The following is a 17,677-nucleotide window of genomic DNA, read 5'->3' on the forward strand; positions in this document are numbered from 1 at the left end:
CCCCTGTGATGATTCAATGTGAACGGGAGTGTGATTGTTCCTGCAGCTGTCCCGAGGGTGCTGACTTACTGGGTGCATTGCCACAGGTGCTCGCATTGCTCCAGTACCTCTCCCAAGTGTGAGTGCAGATAGGACGTAGCAGTAGGCTATTCAACTGCAAGGGCATCATTGCCATCATCATCCCATCTCCTTCTGCCATCCACATACACACACACACTTGCACAGGGTTGACGAGGTAGTGATCAGGAGTAGCAACCCTGCACAATCTTTACCTCCTTAGTCACAGGCATCTCAGCTAATTCAGCACAGCTCTGGAATCAGCCCACACCGGCTCTGGTCAGGATTGTTACAAGCCAGTTACTTTACACCCTTGGCTGTTTCCTGCAAGGCACCCAATGAAGGGTTAGTGTTCCGCCCAACGTCTTTGTCCCTGGGGACAAGCTGGCACTGTGCCACCTAAAACTCCCCCATTGTCCCCTGAGATGGACAGTGAGCTTTCCATCCGATTCCCTGCTCTCTTTCCCCACTATCAAACAGGCAGACTACCCGGGGGAGGATCTAGCAGCAACATGCATTTATATACTGTCTTCGAGGTATTGAAATATCCGACAATATTTCACACCGGATCAAGCAGCCGAATTAGGGCAGGTCACAGAGCGGTCTGAAAAGGCGGTGGAGTTATCGTAAGGTTATAGGGAGGGAGTTCCAGAAGGTAGGAAGAATTTGCCATCAAGTGATAAATGCCAGGGGAAGGGGGGCAGGGGAGGCCAGAGTCAGAAGTGCAGAGCTGGAGGAGGTTATAGCAGCAGCGACTTGCAAACGTGGGCAGAGTTTCGATTTGGTGCGTTGAGGGGGACAAGGGGCCGGTGATGGGCAGTGAGACTTGATGCAGGTGGCAAAGTTAGGAAGGAGTCGGAGTTCGGAGCTCAGGAAGTTGATAATGAGGTCACTAGAGAAAGTGGCTTTGGAGAAGTGTGGATTACAGCTTCAGCAGCAGCAGCAGTGGCGAGTTAGGGACACATGTGGAAGTATGTGGATTCGGGATGGGTTCGAAGCTTTGACATAGGGTTGAACAGGTGTTGCGGTAAAAAGACTTCTCTTCCTCAAGGTGGACTCCCTGATATAAGGGATCGACACCTGCCCGCCTGTACAGCGACCACAGAATCACGCAGACAAAACCTTGGTTCAACCGGTTTTTATTCGAGCATGCTCGGAAAGATTCCGACGAACACTTCCTCGATCCAAGGTTTTACAATTAGTTGTACAGGTTTGAGGTGTGCGACCCTCCTACAAAACCACCGATTGGCTGACTGCTCAGACTGGCTCTGGGTGGTTCCCCCACCTGTCCATCTCCCGTCACGTCACCCTTCTGGAATGTGTTAATGAGTGGCATCAATTTTGCCTCAGTTCCTCATGACGTGTGAATTGACCTTGCTTCCCAGGGTTTGCCATCTTTCTGGACTGTTGACTCCCCGCTGCCCTTGTTATTCAGTACTGAGTGTAGGTTTCCATCTTCTATCAGTCTGTGCTGCAGGTCAATGCATTGTTGACTACTTATGATTACTCAGAACCACCCAATACTGATAAGCCCTACAATTCATTCGGGTCTCGGTTTTCCTCCCCTTACAGCAGGAGACTGAGAATGCACACTGGAGATTAAAGGGATGGGTTAGAGTCCATGAGAGTGAAGTGCACATGGGCTGTGGAAGGAGCAGCTTGGATGAATACCATGCTTCTTTTACATTCTAATCCCACCTATTTGCTGCAAACAGCACAGCACCGACGCACCACGGCAGTTTACCGACTATTTTCAATGGTCACTTTTACACATTTGAAAAATATATATACATTTATTCTATAGGAATACAAATTCAAGCAGGGGAGGGATTTACAGCAATTAACCAACTCGTGCACTGCAAATGATGTCCTCTCTTCCACATGTCCCAACGTGTATTCCAAGTTTCACCACAGAAGCGAGCAAATTACACGGGCCGCTAGCGACTGGTAGAAGCTTTGTGAATAGCACAGGCGGATAGCCCAGTGTACAGCTAGGGAACTGGAATTAGAAGAGACACTAACAGTCACCCAAAGCAATGTCCACCTGGGGATGGGGAGGTGGGGATTCATGCCCACCTACAGATTTAGATCACAGGTCACACACACACTACCCAAAAGGGTCTTAGGAGTCAGAATGCATTTTATTAAGGAGCGGTAGTTCAAATATAGTCAAACACAACACACAATGAGGATAGACATACGACCATGACAAGTAGCTGGTATTGGTCCCGATCGGACAGACAGCTGGTGACACGAACAGCTCTTCTCTGCACCGTCTGCCCTGAAAAGCTCTTTAGATATCTCTCTCATTCTCTTTTCGGGTTGGGCCTGGGGTAATTAATGGACAGGACCATTTAACCCATGATATGTCGAGTTCTTTGTCTCAACTCTTAGATGAAAAACCATCCCCTTCCCATGAGCTCGCACCTTCTCTTGGACAGCTTTTTAATCTCTAGGTTCCTTGCTAGACCTCTTATCAAAGCCTGTTTTTGCGTTCTGCCCTTCTACCTCAGCTCTCTGTACAACTGATGTGATTGGAATCCTTCAATATCATCAACTTAGGCAAACTGCTGAGCGAGGGAACCCGTGTAGGACTATTGCTTACACCAGACATCAGCAGGCTTCCAGTACCACAGCTGACAAGCCATTTGTCTGTTCACCAAAACTGTGCATTTTGCCGTCGGGTCCCACTGGGGAGCAAGCAGGAGCATGGACACTGGGAGGTTCAGAGGTCGAGTGCAGCACCCTATCGCCGCCACAGTGAACCTACTGCAGACTGGACGTCAAAGCTCAAAACTCCCTAGTCAGTGCGGTTTAATACTGCGACTACCTTGACGCACTAAGTCACGGGGAATGGGGAGGAAACTGCTTGAAAAGACACACTTGTACACCCACTGGTGACTTGCGTTAACCAGGGGGGTATGTGTGGGTCAGGGGCGAATAATGAGAGTTTCAGGTCAGTGACAATAAAACCTATGATGCTGGAGACTGCCTGTAGCAACTGCATTTATCCCAGCCACATTTCAACCTCAAATCCTGCTGGACTTCTCGGAACAGAACGATACTCTCAAACTTCTTGAACAGGCAACAATAGGCTCTTTTGGCAGTCAGTGCTAACGGTAAGGTAGCTCAGCTGTCAAAGGGCTGGTGGATTTCCCCATGTGGTTCCCTCCAGCCACTGTTTCTCTGCCACTGACTGTACCGATCCTCCTCGACGTGATTCATTTGTTCAAGCAGCCACCGTCTCCTGCAGTCATCCACCAGTAACCAGAGGGTCACTTCCTGGAAGACCTCACTGACAGAAACCTGAAACAGAAAACAATTAGGACATTTAAGATGAAACCCAGCACAATATGAACAATACAGTTAAAGTGGCGCGGGGGTGTAGCTGAACTGTGCCGTGGTGTGTCAGCACTGTGCTGACAATCACCACAAGCCCCTTTGTTGGCTGTGCTGATGGAAAGGTTCCTGGTAACAAACACCAAGATAAAATTCTCTAACAGGCATCAGAATAAATGTTCTTTTTTAATTTTGTGCTGTCAAGATAACAAAGAACAATGCTGAAAAGGGAATTGTTTCCATTTCTGGACTCTAAAGCACGGGTTAGATACAGAGTAAAGCTCCCTCTACACTGTGCCATCAAACACTCCCAGGGCAGGTACAGCACATAAGAACATAAGAACATAAGAATTAGGAACAGGAGTAGGCCATCTAGCCCCTCGAGCCAGCTCCGCCATTCAACAAGATCACGGTTGATCTGGCCGTGGACTCAGCTCCACTTACCCGCCCGCTCCCCGTAACCCTTAATTCCCTTATTGGTTAAAAATCTGTCTATCTGTGACTTGAATACATTCAATGAGCTAGCCTCAACTGCTTCCTTGGGCAGAGAATTCCACAGATTCACAACCCTCTGGGAGAAGATTTTCCTTCTCAACTCGGTTTTAAATTGGCTCCCCCGTATTTTGAGGCTGTACCCCCTAGTTCTAGTCTCCCTGACCAGTGGAAACAACCTCTCTGCCTCTATCTTGTCTATCCCTTTCATTATTTTAAATGTTTCTATAAGATCACCCCTCATCCTTCTGAACTCCAATGAGTAAAGACCCAGTCTACTCAATCTATCATCATAAGGTAACCCCCTCATCTCCGGAATCAGCCTAGTGAATTGTCTCTGTATCCCCTCCAAAGCCAGTATATCCTTCCTTAAGTAAGGTGACCAAAACTGCACGCAGTACTCCAAGTGCGACCTCACCAATACCCTATACAGTTGCAGCAGGACATCTCTGCTTTTGTACTCCATCCCTCTCGCAATGAAGGCCAACATTCCATTCGCCTTCCTGATTACCTGCTGCACCTGAAAACTAACTTTTTGGGATTCATGCACAAGGACCCCCAGGACCCTCTGCACCTCAGCATGTTGTAATTTCTCCCCATTCAAATAATATTCCCTTTTACTGTTTTTTTTCCCCCAAGGTGGATGACCTCACACTTTCCGACATTGTATTCCATCTGCCAAACCTTAGCCCATTCGCTTAACCTATCTAAATCTCTTTGCAGCCTCTCTGTGTCCTCTGCACAACCCGCTTTCCCACTAATCTTTGTGTCATCTGCAAATGTTGTTACACTACACTCTGTCCCCTCTTCCAGGTCATCTATGTATATTGTAAACAGTTGTGGTCCCAGCACCGATCCCTGTGGCACACCACTAACCACCGATTTCCAACCCGAAAAGGACCCATTTATCCCGACTCTCTGCTTTCTGTTAGCCAGCCAATTCTCTATCCATGCTAATACATTTCCTCTGACTCCGCGTACCTCTATCTTCTGCAGTAAACTTTTGTGTGGCACCTTATCGAATGCCTTTTGGAAATCTAAATACACCACATCCATCGGTACACCTCTATCCACCATGCTCGTTATATCCTCAAATAATTCCAGTAAATTAGTTAAACATGATTTCCCCTTCATGAATCCATGCTGCGTCTGCTTGACTGCACTATTCCCATGTACATGTCCCGCTATTTCTTCCTTAATGATAGCTTCAAGCATTTTCCCCACTACAGATGTTAAGCTAACCGGCCTATAGTTACCTGCCTTTTGTCTGCCCCCTTTTTTAAACAGAGGCGTAACATTAACTGCTTTCCAATCCGCTGGTACCTCCCCAGAGTCCAGAGAATTTTGGTAGATTATAACGAATGCATCTACTATAACTTCCGCCATCTCTTTTAATACCCTGGGATGCATTTCATCAGGACCAGGGGACTTGTCTACCTCGAGTCCCATTAGCCTGTCCAGCACTACCCCCCTAGTGATAGTGATTGTCTCAAGGTCCTCCCTTCCCACATTCCTGTGAGAAGCAATTTTTGGCATGGTTTTTGTGTCTTCCACTGTGAAGACCGAAGCAAAATAATTGTTTAAGGTCTCAGCCATTTCCACATTTCCCATGATTAAATCCCCCTTCTCATCTTCTAAGGGACCAACATTTACTTTAGTCACTCTTTTCCATTTTATATATCTGTAAAAGCTTTTACTATCTGTTTTTATGTTTTGCGCAAGTTTACCTTCGTAATCTATCTTTCCTTTCTTTATTGCTTTCTTAGTCATTCTTTGCTGTTGTTTAAAATTTTCCCACTAACCTTGGCCACCTTATACGCATTGGTCTTTAATTTGATGCTCTCCTTTATTTCCTTGGTTATCCACGGCTGGTTATCCCTTCTCTTACCGCCCTTCTTTTTCACTGGAATATATTTTTGTTGAGCACTATGAAAGAGCTCCTTAAAAGTCCTCCACTGTTCCTCAATTGTGCCACCGTTTAGTCTGTGTTTCCAGTCTACTTTAGCCAACTCTGCTCTCATCCCACTGTAGTCCCCTTTGTTTAAGCATAGTACACTCGTTTGAGACACAACTTCCTCACCCTCAATCTGTATTACAAATTCAACCATACTGTGATCACTCATTCCAAGAGGATCTTTTACTAGGAGATCGTTTATTTTATCCTGTCTCATTACACAGGACCAGATCTAAGATAGCTTGCTCCCTTGTAGGTTCTGTAACATATTGTTCTAAGAAACAATCCCATATGCATTCTATGAATTCCTCCTCCAGGCTACCTAGTGCGATTTGATTTGACCAATCGATATGTAGGTTAAAATCCCCCATGACTACTGCCGTTCCTTTTTCACATGCCTCCATTATTCCCTTGATTATTGCCCGCTCCGTGAAGTTATTATTTGGGGGCCTATAAACTACGCCCACCAGTGACTTTTTCCCCTTACTATCTCTAATCTCCACCCACAATGATTCAACATTTTGTTCATTCGAGCCAATATCGTCTCTCACAACTGCCCTGATATCATCCTTTATTAACAGAGCTACCCCATCTCCTTTCCCTTCTTGTCTATCTTTCCGAATTGTCAGATACCCCTGTATGTTTAATTCCCAATCTTGGCCACCCTGCAACCATGTTTCTGTAATGGCCACCAAATCACACCCATTTGTAATGATTTGTGCCGTCAACTCATGTACTTTATTTCGAATGCTGCGTGCGTTTAGGTAGAGTGTTTCAATCCTAGTTTTTAAACCATGATTTTTAGTTTTGACCCCCTCCTGCAGCCCTTTTATATTCAGTGGCCCTTTTTGTTTTTTGCCTTGGGTTTCTCTGCCCTCCACTTTTACTCATCTCCTTTCTGTCTTTTGCTTTTGTCTCCTTTTTGTTTCCCTCGATCTCCCTGCATTGGTTCCCATCCCCCTGCCATATTAGTTTAACTCCTCCCCAACAGCACTAGCAAACACTCCCCCAGGACAGTGGTTCCGCTCCTGCCTAGGTGCAGACCGTCCGGTTTGTACCGGTCCCACCTCCCCCAGAACCGGTTCCAATGCCCAAGGAATTTGAATACCTCCCTACTACACCACTGCTCAAGCCACGTATTCATCTGAGCTATCCTGCGATTCCTACTCTGACTAGCACGTGGCACTGGTAGCAATCCCGAGATTACTACTTTTGAGGTCCTACGTTTTAATTTAGCTCATATCTCCTTAAATTCGTCTCATCCCTTTTTTTTACCTATATCGTTGGTACCAATGTGCATGACAACTGGCAGTTCACCCTCCCTTTTCAGAATGTCCTGCACCCGCTCCGAGACATCCTTGACCCTTGCACGGGTTAGATACAGAGTAAAACTCCCTCTACACTGTCCCATGAAACACTCCCAGGGCAGGTACAGCACGGGGTTAGATACAGAGTAAACCTCCCTTCACACTATCCCATCAAACACTCCCAGGGAAGGTACAGCATGGGTTAGATACAGAGTAAACCTCCCTCTACACTGTCCCATCAAACACTCCCAGGGCAGGTACAGCATGGGGTCAGATACAGAGTAAACCTCCCTCTACACTATCCCATCAAACACTCCCAGGACAGGTACAGCATGGGTTAGATACAGAGTAAAGGTCCTTCTACACTATCCCATCAAACACTCCCAGGGCAGGTACAGCACGGGTTAGATACAGTGTAACGCTCACTCTACACTATCCCATCAAACACTTCCAGGGCAGGTACAGCACGATTAGATACAGAACATGAGTCCGTACTTGCCCTGGGCGTGTTTCACGGGCAGTATATCCTGGGTCGCAGCTGAGTTCGCTGATCTGCTGCTTGGGCAGGAGCTGGAGCTGGAGCAACACAATTCATCCCTCGGCTTGCGAGGGAGGGGGAAGGATAATCAGCCAGGGGATCTGCTCCCGGTCACCACGCTGCTGGAAAGCCCGTGTGTGGGGAGGGCGGTTGAGTAGACGTTCGGCTTCTGCCGTGATGCCTGCCACAGTTCAACGGCCTGCCAACACTCAGTGTCTAGGCTCACACATGAAGAAAGGCCAGTTGGAGAAGTATATGTCCAGGCTTCAGACGAGGACAAGAGTGGGCTCAGCTGCAGTCCAGCACCCCAGGGTCTGTGCCTTCAAGAGGGCCGGGTAGAAAACTGAAGAGAAGTGGAAAACAAGATAGTCAAACTCCGTGTAATAGTGAAACTTGTAACTGAACAGAAACAGGTTAACAGGGTAGATGCTGAGAGGTTGTTTCCCTGGGCTGGAGTGTCTAGAACCAGGAGCACAGTCTCAGGATAAGGGGTCAGCCATTGAAGACAGAGATGAGGAAGAATTTCTTCACTCAGAGGGTGGTGAATCTTTGCAATTCTCTGCCCCAGAGGGCCGTGGATGCTGAGTCTCTGAATATATTCAAGGCTGAGATCGATAGATTTTTGAAGTCCTGGGGGAATCAAGGGATATGGAGATTGGGCGGGAAAATGGAGTTGAGGTCGATAATCAGCCATGATCTTATTGAATGGCGGAGCAGGCTCGAGGGGCCATAGGACCTACTCCTGCTCCTATTTCTTATGTTCTTATGACACCTGGTATATTTATACAGATCCTACTAGTGAGTGGAGCAAGGTACAGTTCCATTGTAGAAATGGGAAATTAATACTTGGGGAAGGTGCGTTACCTCTTCAAAGTGAAAGTTTCGAAACATTGCGATGCTGATTGTATTTTCCAGGTTGATTTTGACTTGGAATTTTGTTATCCCCAGTTTAGTCACTCCTGAGGAAAAAAAGTAACCATGTAAACAAATATTTAGCACACAACCATCGTTTCACTGGTGCTCTGGTGTGTAATGGTTTTCCCGGTAGGTAACAAGCACAGCAGAGTGGGATCCGACCCCAACAGGAATCTCAGAATGGACAGAGTCTTCCTATTCAGACTGGAGCTGGCTGTTGTTGGCAGACATGTGGAAGCTCGCTCGGTGCTGGTGGATGAGGAGTAGTGCAGATAATAAATAGCAAGGAGCAAAGAGTGTATCCCTCGTGTCACAGAAGAGGTGACTGAGTTGGGAGATAACTGTTGGTTATGGTGACCCTGCGGACACTGTCACTGGATCAGCTATTACTGCTCCTCTCCACGTCTCCCTCCTGAATGTGCGTTCACTTGTGAACAAGGCCCTTGCCATCCGTGGGCTTATTGTGGACGTTTGCATCGACATAATGGCCCTGATGGAAACCTAATTAAGAGGCAATGACACCTTCCCCCTTAGTGAAGCCTCCCTGCCGGGCTATACCTTCCACCACTTGCCTCGCCCAACACGGCATGGTGACGGTGTGGCTCCTATCGCCAAATCACACCCTGGTCTGTCCCCGACTCCTCCGCCACCTTCTCCTCCTTTGAGCATCTCACCTTGTTCCACCTCTCGCCTCTCATTTCAAATCCTCGTTCTCTACCGCCCCCCCAACAAGCACAATGCGAATTCTCTCACCGAGATATCGTCACCGCTTTCCTCCTTCAGCCTCTGCACCGAGCGACTTCTCATCCTCGGTGATTTCAACCTCCATCTCAATTCATCGTGCTCTCTCTCCATGAGTTCACTGCCATCCTATTCTCCCTTAATCTTTCCCTCCGTGTAAACTCTCCCACCCATATTGATGGCCATCTCCTTGACCTTGCTATCTCAGGGGGCCTCATTATTCCCATTGTGTCAATCGCAGATAAGGCCATCTCTGATCACTTCCTCGTATCGCTCTCCACCCACATCCCCCTTCCCCCTCACAATCCTACTTCCTCCTGTGTCCAACCCTGGACAATACTCCCAATTCACTTGGAACTGCACTTCCAAAATCCCAATTGTCCGGCCTTTGGCCATCCATTCACCACACATTTCTGCAGGACCCGAGTTGCTCAACCACACCCTCACCTCCATCTTTGATGCCCTAGTCCTCTATTACTCTCACCGTGGTTGTTCCCCCTGGTACAGCTCTCAGCTCTGCTCCCTTAAGTCCAAGAGACACAGACTTGAACAGATATGACAGAATGGTTTAGCCATTCATCGCCAGATCTGACTGGACCACATACAGCACTCTGCCAAAACTGCTCACTATTCCAGAATCGTCCTGGAATGCAAAGATAAACCCTGGCTTCTTTTCCCTACTGCAAACCATCTTCTTAAACCCCTCTCCCGTCTCCTCCACTCTCACCTCCAACAACAATTGCGAGGACCTTGTGGACTTCCTTGTCTCGAAGACTGAGATCATGTGTTCATCTCTCTCAGCGACTTCCCCCCTTCCCCCAGCTCTACCTCTAAGGCCCCCCCAACCCCAACCCACCCTGAACTCGCATCTTTCTTCAGTTTCCCAGTTTCTCTCCTATCTCTCAATCTCTGATCTCATCTTGCTCATGAATCATAGAAATTTACAGCACAGAAGGAGGCCATTTCGGCCATTCGTGTCCGTGCCGGCCGACAAAGAGCTATCCAGCCTAATCCCACTTTCCAGTTCTTGGTCCGTAGCCCTGCAGGTTACAAGGGCATATCCAAGTACTTTACAAATGTGGTTAGAGTTTCTGCCTCTACCACCCTTTCAGGCAGTGAGTTCCAGACCCCCACCACCCTCTGGGTGAAGACATTTCCCCTCAAATCCCCTCTCAACCTTCTACCAATTACTTTAAATCTATGCCCCCTGATTGTTGACCACAAAGGTAACAGGTCCTTCCTATCCACTCTATCCAGGCCCCTCATAATCTTATACACTTCAATCAGATCTTCCCTCAGCCGCCTCTGTTCCAAAGAAAATAGACCCAGTATCTCCAGTCTTTCCTCATAGCCGAAACTCTCCAGTGCAGGCAACATTCTTGTAAATCTCCTCTGTACTTTCCAGTGCAATCACATCTTTCTTGTAATGTGGTGACCAGAACTGCACGCAGTACTCCAGCTGCAGCCTAACCAGTCTTTTATACAGTTCAAGTATAACCTCCTTGCTCTTGTATTCCATGCCTCGACTTATAAAGGCAAGTATTTCATATTCCATATTCCATATGAGACCCACCTCCTGCTCCCTCGACCCTATTCCCACCAAACTGTTGACCACCCAAATTCCTTTCCTGGAGATAAAGTTATTTATTTATTTTTAAAGTAGTACCAGAAACATTAAAGTACAAACATCCAAAAGGGGTGTGTTAGTGATGGAGACGGAATTAGTGTGTGTGTTCTCACCGTAATACATCATCATCATCGTTACTTCCTTGCCAAATCCCTTTCCTCTGTAACTGGGCTCTTAAAAAAACAAACAAAAGCACGGAGTGTTTAATATTACCGTGTGTATCGCACAGAATACAGTGCACCAGTACAAATATCATGTGTATCACAGAGTTTCAAGTCAACCAATAGAACTACCATGTGTCGGTATTTGCAGAGGGGTCCCCGGAAGTGCGTCAATATTGCAGAGGGGTCTCCGGAAGTGCGTCAATATTTGCAGAGGGGGTTCCCGGGAGTGCGTCAATACTTTCAGAGGGGTCCCTGGGAGTGCGTCAATATTTGCAGAGGGGTCCCTGGGAGTGCGTCAATATTTGCAGAGGGGTCACTATCAATGATCCCGCCTAATTTATTTTTTGGATGCACGGATTTAATTTACACTAATTTAGTTTAATATCGCCGTGTGTATCACACAGATTACAGGGCACCAGTACAAATACCACGTGTAATAGAGAGTACAAAGTGAACCAGTAGAACTACCCTGTGTCAGTATTTGCAGGGAAGTCCCCAGGTATGTGTAAATATTTGCAGAGGGGTCCCCGGGAGCGCGTCAATATTTGCAGAGGGGACCCCGGGAGTGTCTCATTACTTGCAGACGGATCCCCGGGAGTGTGTCAATATTTCAGAGGGGTCCCCAGGAGTGTGTTAATATTTGCAGAGGGGTCTCTGGGAGTGCGTCAATATTTGCAGAGGGGTCCTCGGAGTGTATCAATATTTGCAGAGGAGTCCCTGAGAGTGCGCCAATATTTGCAGAGGGGTCCCTAGCAATGAGCCCGCCCAATTTATTTTTTGGGTGCACGGATTTAATTTACACTTCCTTCTCAGTCCTTGTGCTGTTAATTTAGCAATCCTTCAATCTGATTGGTTAAGGAGATACTCAGTGGCTTGCCCGGTTCACACTACTCCCAGATACCCGTCTCCCTCGCTGCGACGTATCAGCTCGCACTTTCACCAACTTTCGGTGCAAAATATCGTCAACGTTAAAGCAGGCAAGACCAAGTCCATCTAACGACAGACGCCGTTGGGCTCACTCCGACAGCAAATTAAGGCCCAATATGAATATTTTACACATTCCAACAGTAACTTGTATTTATATAGCGCCTTTAATGTAGTAAAACGTCCCAAGGCGCTTCACAGCAGTGTTATAAGACGAAAAAGAAATTGACACCGAGCCACACAAGAAATTACGGCAGATGACCAAAAGCTTGGTCAACGAGGTACGTTTTAAAGGAGGAAAGAGAGGTAGAGAAGGAGGAGAGGTTTAGGGAGGGAGTTCCAGAGCTTAGGGCCCAGGCACCTGAAAGCACGGCCACCGATAATGGAGCGATTAAAATCAGGGATGCTCAGGAGGACAGAATTTGTGGAGGGCAGACATCTCGGGAGGGGGGGGGGGGTTGTAAGGCTGGAGGAGATTACAGAGATAGGGAGGGGTGAGGCCATGGAGGGATTTGTAAACAAGGATGAGAATTTTGAAATCATTACTAAAATCCCAGTGACAGTGCTGTAACTGGGAACTAACCTGCAATCATGATTTCAATTTCAGCCATTGTGGGGTCTTCAGGATCTGTGAGGAACACATTCACATCTCCCACCATGCAGTCTTCTTCTGTACACAAACCACTCACCCATCTCAGCTTGTCCAACACTATGAAGGTACATTCTGTTGAAATATGAGGACAGAGTGTCAAAGTTCAGATATTTAAATATAGCCTCCACAGCATATGGGGAGCACGTTCACGCTAACACAATTTGCCTGTTATACGCGCTGTGCGGTAAAACCATAATGAAAGATTGAAAGACTTGGATTTATATAGCGTCTTTTACGACCAACGGACATCTCAAAGCTCTTTACAGCCAATTAAGTACTTTTACAGTGTAGTGGCTGTTGTAATGTGGGAAACCCGGCAGCCAATTTACGCACAGCAAGCTCCCACAAACAGCAATACGATAATGATCAGAGAATCTGTTTTTATGTTATGTTGATTGAGGGATAAATATTGGAGGCTGTAGCAATGATATAACTAGTGTCAGTTGTGGCTCAGTGGGTAGCAGTCTCGCCTGAGTAAGAAGGCTGTGGGTTCAAGTCCCACTCCAGAGACTTGAGCACAAAAATCTAGGCTGACACTCCAGTGCAGTGCTGAGGGGACTGCTGCATTGTCAGAGGTGCTGCCTTTCGGATGAGAAATTAAACCGTCTGCCCTCTCAGGTGGATGTAAAAGATCCCCTGGCACTATTTCTAAGAAGAGATGGGGAGTTATTCCCGGTGTCCTGGCCAATATTTATCCCTCAATCAACATCTAAAACAGATAATCTGGTCATTATCACATTGCTGTTTGTGGAGCTTGCTGTGCACAAATTAGCTGCCGTGTTTCCCACATTACAACAGTGACTACATTTCAAAAAGTACTTCATTGGCTGTAACGTGCTTTAGGACGTCCGGTTAACAGTGCAAACAGCTGTTTGAATACTGGACTTTACCGGAAATCAGCAGAGACTTTAATTGGTAAGTACTGAACTGTACAAAATAGACGGACGCTTAATATGTTTTAAGTGGTGCCTTTGCAATTCACTGCTGTGGTAATGATGAATGGTCAGCACTATTTGTCCATACAGGCGGCTGCCCGTGGTTAGCGAGAACTTTATTGGAGAAATCACATATTTACATTTTTTAATGTAGACAGCCAAATCTGTAATTCACCAACAGCACATTAGTGAGGCACTTTATAACCTGGGAGAAATTCTAATGCGCTAACCATTAAAGGCACTATATAAATGCAAGTTGTTATTGTTGATAGGGGACTGTGCAGTGGATTATAGACTGGCCTTTTACCTCTGGGACCAGGGTTGAAATCTAGCCCAGACTGATGGACTTTAGGCTGACTGCCAGCATCAATGTGAACAGTCCCATTACCGTCCCTATTTGGGTACAACCTCTCAGCGCAAACACTGCTCCAAAACTGGCTGGTGAGAGAAATGAGAAACCGTCACACTGGTCAAGTACCACACCCTCCTGGTTTGGGGCGGAGGCATATCACACAGCAAAGTAGCATCTAACCTGTGCTGTACCTGAACAGACATGCTGGGCGCTAGCCCAAGGTGCCTGAAATGGAAAGATTTCCATTGCCCAGCTCCAACATCCCTCAGCTCGATAGAACACACAAAAAGCAAAGCCAGGACAAACTCGGTATTAGTACATAAATAGGACTGGAGTAGGCCATACGGCTCCTCGAGCCTGCTCCACCATTCAATACGATCATGGCTGATCTGATCATGGACTCAGGTCCACTTCCCTGCCCGTTCCCCATAACTCCTTAATCACTTATCCGGTAAGAAACTGTCTATCTCTGTCTTAAATTTATTCAATGTCCCAGCTTCCACAATTCTCTGAGGCAGCGAATTCCAAAGATTTACAACTCTCTGAGAGAAGAAATTTCTCCTCATCTCAGTTTTAAATGGGCGGCCCCTTATTCTAAGATCATGCCCTCTAGATCTAGTCTCCCCAATTAGTGGAAACATGCTCTCTGCTTCCACCTTGTCAAGCCCCCTCATAATCTTATACGTTTCACTAAGATCATCCCTCATTCTTCTGAATTCCAATGAGTAGAGGCCCAACTTCCTCAACCTTTCCTCATAAGTCAACCCCCCCATCTTCGGAATCAACCAAGTGAACCTTCTCTGAACTGCCTCCAAAACAAGTATATCCTTTCGTAATATGGAAACCACAACTGTACGCAGTATTCCAGGTATTGTGCTGGTAAACCTGCGGGCTCAGTGAACGGAGATCCAGCTCTCTGCTGCAGGCCTGCTCAGTGACAGCCCGAGACTCTACAAGGAGGGGAGGCCCGAGTTTTAACGAGTCCTTACTATCGGCATCCTCCCGCCAGCTCCTCTGCATCTGGTACTCCTGCTCCAAGGTAAGCGGCTCCGAGGCTGTGAGCTTCTGTAACTCCTCCGATTTCATCCATTGGTGATACCTGTAAACGATTAAATATAAATCATGAACCAAAGGCAGCATCGTCCATGCCACCCTGCCACCCCCACACACAGTGAGTGCACCCTGCCACCCCCACACACAGTGAGTGCACCCTGCAACCCCCACACACAGTGAGTGCACCCTGCCACCCCCATACACAGTGAGTGCACCCTGCCACCCCCACACAGTGAGTGCACCCTGCCACCCCCACACACAGTGAGTGCACCCTGCCACCCCCACATACAGTGAGTGCACCCTGCCACCCCCACACACAGTGAGTGCACCCTGCCACCCCCACACACAGTGAGTGCACCCTGCCACCCCCACACACAGTGAGTGCACCCTGCCACCCCACACACAGTGAGTGCACCCTGCCACCCCCACACACAGTGAGTGCACCCTGCCACCCCCACACACAGCGAGTGCACCCTGCCACCCCCACACACAGTGAGTGCACCCTGCCACCCCCATACACAGTGAGTGCACCCCCCTGCCACCCCCACACACAGTGAGTGCACCCTGCCACCCCCACACACAGTGAGTGCACCCTGCCACCCCCACACACAGCGAGTGCACCCTGCCACCCCCACACAGTGAGCCCCCTTGCCACCCCCACACAGTGAGCCCCCTGCCACTCCCACAGTGAGCGCGCCCTACCACTCCCACACATACATACATACATACGGTGCCCCCCGCCACCGGGTCTCACCTGGGGACATGCCGCGCGGTGTAAGGCACCAGCGCCGCCGCCCGGCCCCACAGCACCAAATCCGCGTTCAGCCGCATCCTCCGCCGCAGGCCCGGCCGCTCTGCGCCTGCGCTGCCCAGGCCCCGCCCCCTCACTGGGGCCTCACTGCGCGTGCGCCGCGCAGTGCCGGACGGTTGGTGAGGCGGGCTATCCGGGGCGCATGCGCGGCCTGAAGGCGGGATGCTGCTGCCCTCGGACAATGAGCCTGACCCCGCGCGCCGGCTCTCGCCCCTCAATATCTCCGCCACAGGGGAGCCGACACATGTTCTATTTGCATCTTTCCCTCCATCGGGCCGCCTGTCCCGCGGGTGTCTCCCCGCTGTCCGAGCGCGGCGTCGAGCGCTCGCTCAGGGAGCCGCATACAAGCGGGCCCCAGGTGGGCAGCGTGAAGGTTACAGGGACACCCTCAAAACCTCCCTGATAAAGTGACCATCCCCAGCCACACCTGGGGGTCCCTGGCCAAAGGCCGCCCTAAGTGGAGGGAGTGCATCCGGGAGGGCGCTGAGCACCTCGAGTCTCGTCGCCGAGAGCGTGCAGAAATCAAGCGCAGGCAGCGGAAGGAGCATGCGGCAAACCAGTCTCACCCACCCGCTCCCACAACCACTGTCTGTCCCACCTGTGACAGACGGTAATTCCCGTATTGGACTGTTCAGTCACCTGAGAACTCATTTTTAGAATGGAAACAAGTCTTCCTCGATTCCGAGGGACTGCCGATGATGATGATGGTGACCCTGCTGTGTTTGCAACCTTGGTGTCATATTTGACCCTGAAATGAGCTTCCGCCCACATATCTGCAGCATAACTAAGATCGCCGATTTCCACCTCCGTAACATCGCCCGTCTCCGCCCTTGCCTCAGCTCATCCATTGCTGAAACCCTCATCCATGCCTTTGTTACCTCTAGACTTGACTATTCCAACACACTCCTGGCTGGCCTCCCACATTCTACCCTCCGTAAACTCGAGGTGATCCAAAACTCGGCTGCCCGTGTCAATCAGCATTTACAATCAGGGATGTTCAAAAGGGCAGAATTAGAGGAGCGCAGACATCTCGGTGGGGGGGGGGGGTTGTGAGGCTGAGAGAGATTACAGAGATAGGGAGAGGTGAGGCCATGGAGGGATTTGTAAACAAGGATGAGAATTTTGAAATCAATGTGTTGCTTAACCGAGAGCCAATGTAGGTCAGTGAGCACAGGGGTGATGGGTGAGCGGGACTTGGTGCGAGTTAGGACACGGGTAACTGAGTTTTGGATGACCTCAAGTTTACGTAGGGTAGAACGTGGGAGGCCAGCCAGGAGTGCGTTGGAATAGTCAAGTCTAGAGGTAACAAAGGCATGGATGAGGGTTTCAGCAGCAGATGAGCTGAGGCAAGGGCAGAGACGGGCGATGTTACAGAGGTGCAAATAGGCGGTCTTAGTTATGCCGCGAATATGTGGCCGGAAGCTCATTTCAGGGTCAAACATGATGCCTAGATTGCGAACAGTCTGGTTTAGCCTCAGATAGATGATAAGGAGAGGGATGGAGTCGGTGGCTAGGGAACGCAGTTTGTGGTATGGATTAAAGGCAATGGCTTCGGTCTTCCCAATATTTAATTGGGGAAAATTTCTGCTCATGCAGTGCTGGTTGTCGGACAAGCAGTCTGACAGTTTAGAGACCATGGAGGGGTCGAGAGATGTGGTAGAAGGTAGAGCTGGGTGTTGTCAGCGTACATGTGAAAACTAGCTCCGTGTTTTCGGATGATATCACCAAGGAGCAGCATATAGATCAGAGATAGGAGTGGACCAAGAATAGATACAAGAATAGAAGAACTGAAAGAGGCCAAGTGACTTGTGCAGTT

The 17,677-nt window shown here is 48.7% G+C and overlaps 1 protein-coding gene across 2 annotated transcripts; it reads right to left on the reverse strand.

Moving 5' to 3' along the window:
• Positions 1 to 2,179: 2,179 nt before the first annotated feature.
• On the reverse strand, positions 2,180 to 15,924 carry LOC139226603 (alpha/beta-tubulin-N-acetyltransferase 9-like). 2 transcript variants are annotated; one of them, XM_070857464.1, is made up of 6 exons: positions 15,805 to 15,923; positions 14,987 to 15,096; positions 12,642 to 12,782; positions 11,084 to 11,143; positions 8,552 to 8,646; positions 2,180 to 3,363 (listed from the first exon to the last, which is right to left on the reverse strand). In XM_070857464.1, exons 1-6 carry the CDS (start codon positions 15,879 to 15,881, stop codon positions 3,187 to 3,189), a joined length of 660 nt encoding a protein of 219 aa, XP_070713565.1. In that variant the 5' UTR covers positions 15,882 to 15,923; the 3' UTR covers positions 2,180 to 3,186. The 2 variants fall into 2 exon arrangements, with proteins under 2 accessions (XP_070713565.1, XP_070713566.1); XM_070857465.1 differs by lacking the exon at positions 8,552 to 8,646 and having other exon boundaries at positions 3,249 to 3,363; positions 15,805 to 15,924.
• Between the last annotated feature and the right edge of the window lie 1,753 nt (positions 15,925 to 17,677).

The sequence above is a fragment of the Pristiophorus japonicus genome, chromosome 16 (assembly GCF_044704955.1).
Source record: "Pristiophorus japonicus isolate sPriJap1 chromosome 16, sPriJap1.hap1, whole genome shotgun sequence".
In the NCBI taxonomy this organism is placed as follows: Eukaryota; Metazoa; Chordata; class Chondrichthyes; family Pristiophoridae; genus Pristiophorus; species Pristiophorus japonicus.